This window comes from Empidonax traillii, unplaced genomic scaffold (genome assembly GCF_003031625.1).
Source record: "Empidonax traillii isolate 1590-97213 ecotype Southwest subspecies unplaced genomic scaffold, ASM303162v1 scaffold2030:size82362, whole genome shotgun sequence".
Classification (NCBI taxonomy): Eukaryota; Metazoa; Chordata; class Aves; order Passeriformes; family Tyrannidae; genus Empidonax; species Empidonax traillii.
In genome coordinates, this window is record NW_020957223.1 from 5,918 (window position 1) to 7,173 (window position 1,256).

The 1,256-nt window shown below is 64.2% G+C and overlaps 1 protein-coding gene across 1 annotated transcript in view; it reads left to right on the forward strand.

Annotated features, from left to right (window-relative positions):
• The window catches only part of GLMP (glycosylated lysosomal membrane protein), a 4,680-nt gene extending 3,708 nt beyond the window's left edge, over nt 1-972 (forward strand). Inside the window, exon 2 of the mRNA XM_027909286.1 lies at nt 81-972. Within this exon, the coding sequence (XP_027765087.1) occupies nt 81-289 (209 nt within the window). The 3' untranslated portion in view covers nt 290-972. The remainder of the gene's footprint in view (nt 1-80) is intronic.
• The last annotated feature ends 284 nt before the right edge of the window (nt 973-1,256 follow it).

A 1,256-nucleotide genomic window follows, 5' to 3' on the forward strand; every position in this document is an offset into this window, starting at 1 on the left:
GGAGTCTGAGGGGTCCCAGGGGGTGGTCCTGGGCACTGATGGGGCTCAGGGGGTGCTGAGGGGTGCAGGGGTGGTCTGAGTGGGCTCAGGGGCTGATTCCTCCCCCTCCCACCCCCCCAGGTCGGTGCTGGTGGGCTTTGGGGAGCCCCCCAGGGACACCTTCTCCCCCCTGATCATCTCCATCATGGCTGTGGCTCTGGGCACCCCCCTGGCCCTGCTCCTGGGGGGCTCCGGCCTCGTCCTGCTGGCCCGGAGGAGACGCTACTCCGAGTACGAGCCCATCAACTGAGGGGACACCCTGGGGACACCCCCAGGATCCGCAGGGACATCCCTGGGATTCTCTGGGAGACCCCCAGGATCCGCAGGGACACCCCCAGGATCTGCAGGGACACCCCCAGGATCCGCAGGGACACCCCCAGGATCTGCAGGGAGAGCACCAGGATACTCAGGGAGACCCCCAGGATGACCAGAGAAACCCCCAGGATCTCCAGGAAGACCTCCAGGATCCTCAAGGAGACCCTCAGGATCTTCAGGGAGACCCCCAGATTCCCAGGGAGACCCCCAGGATCTCCAGGGACAACCCCAGGATCCTCTGGGAGACCTCCAGGATATGTAGGGAGACCCCCAAGATCCACAGGGAGACCCCCAGGATACCCAGGGAGACCTTTGGGATCCCCAGGAGACCCCCAGGATCCTCTGGGAAACCCCCAGGATGCCCAGGGAGACCTTTGGGATCCCCAGGAGACCCCCAGGATCCTCTGGGAGACCCCCAGGATGCCCAGGGAGACCTTTGGGATCCCCAGGAGACCCCCAGGATCCTCTGGCTCTCCCCATCCCGGCATTCCCAGCTCCAAGGGGATCCCTTGGCACCGTCTCCCTTTGTCCTTGCTCCTCCTCTCCCTGCCTTGGATTGCACTTTTCTCCCCCCTCCCCTGTTTTTTCCTGATTATTCCAAGGGATTTCAATCCCTGGAGGGACACACACAACCCTCCTTCTCCTCCTCCTCCTCCTCCTCTTCCAAAGGGATACAACCACTGTTGTCCAGGGATGCTCGGGAAGGCACCCACGGGTGCCCCCTGCTCCCTGCTGTGCCGGGAAATCCCGGGAAAAGCCAGGCCTGGTGGCTTCAGGGCCTTTTCCCACATCCAGGGAAGCTCCAGAGCCGCTTCCCAAGAGCTTCGGGCTGGGATTGCGCTCCTGGACGCTCCGTGGGGCCGGATCCCGGGAATTCCCAGGGAGGTTCCGTGTTCTCCGGG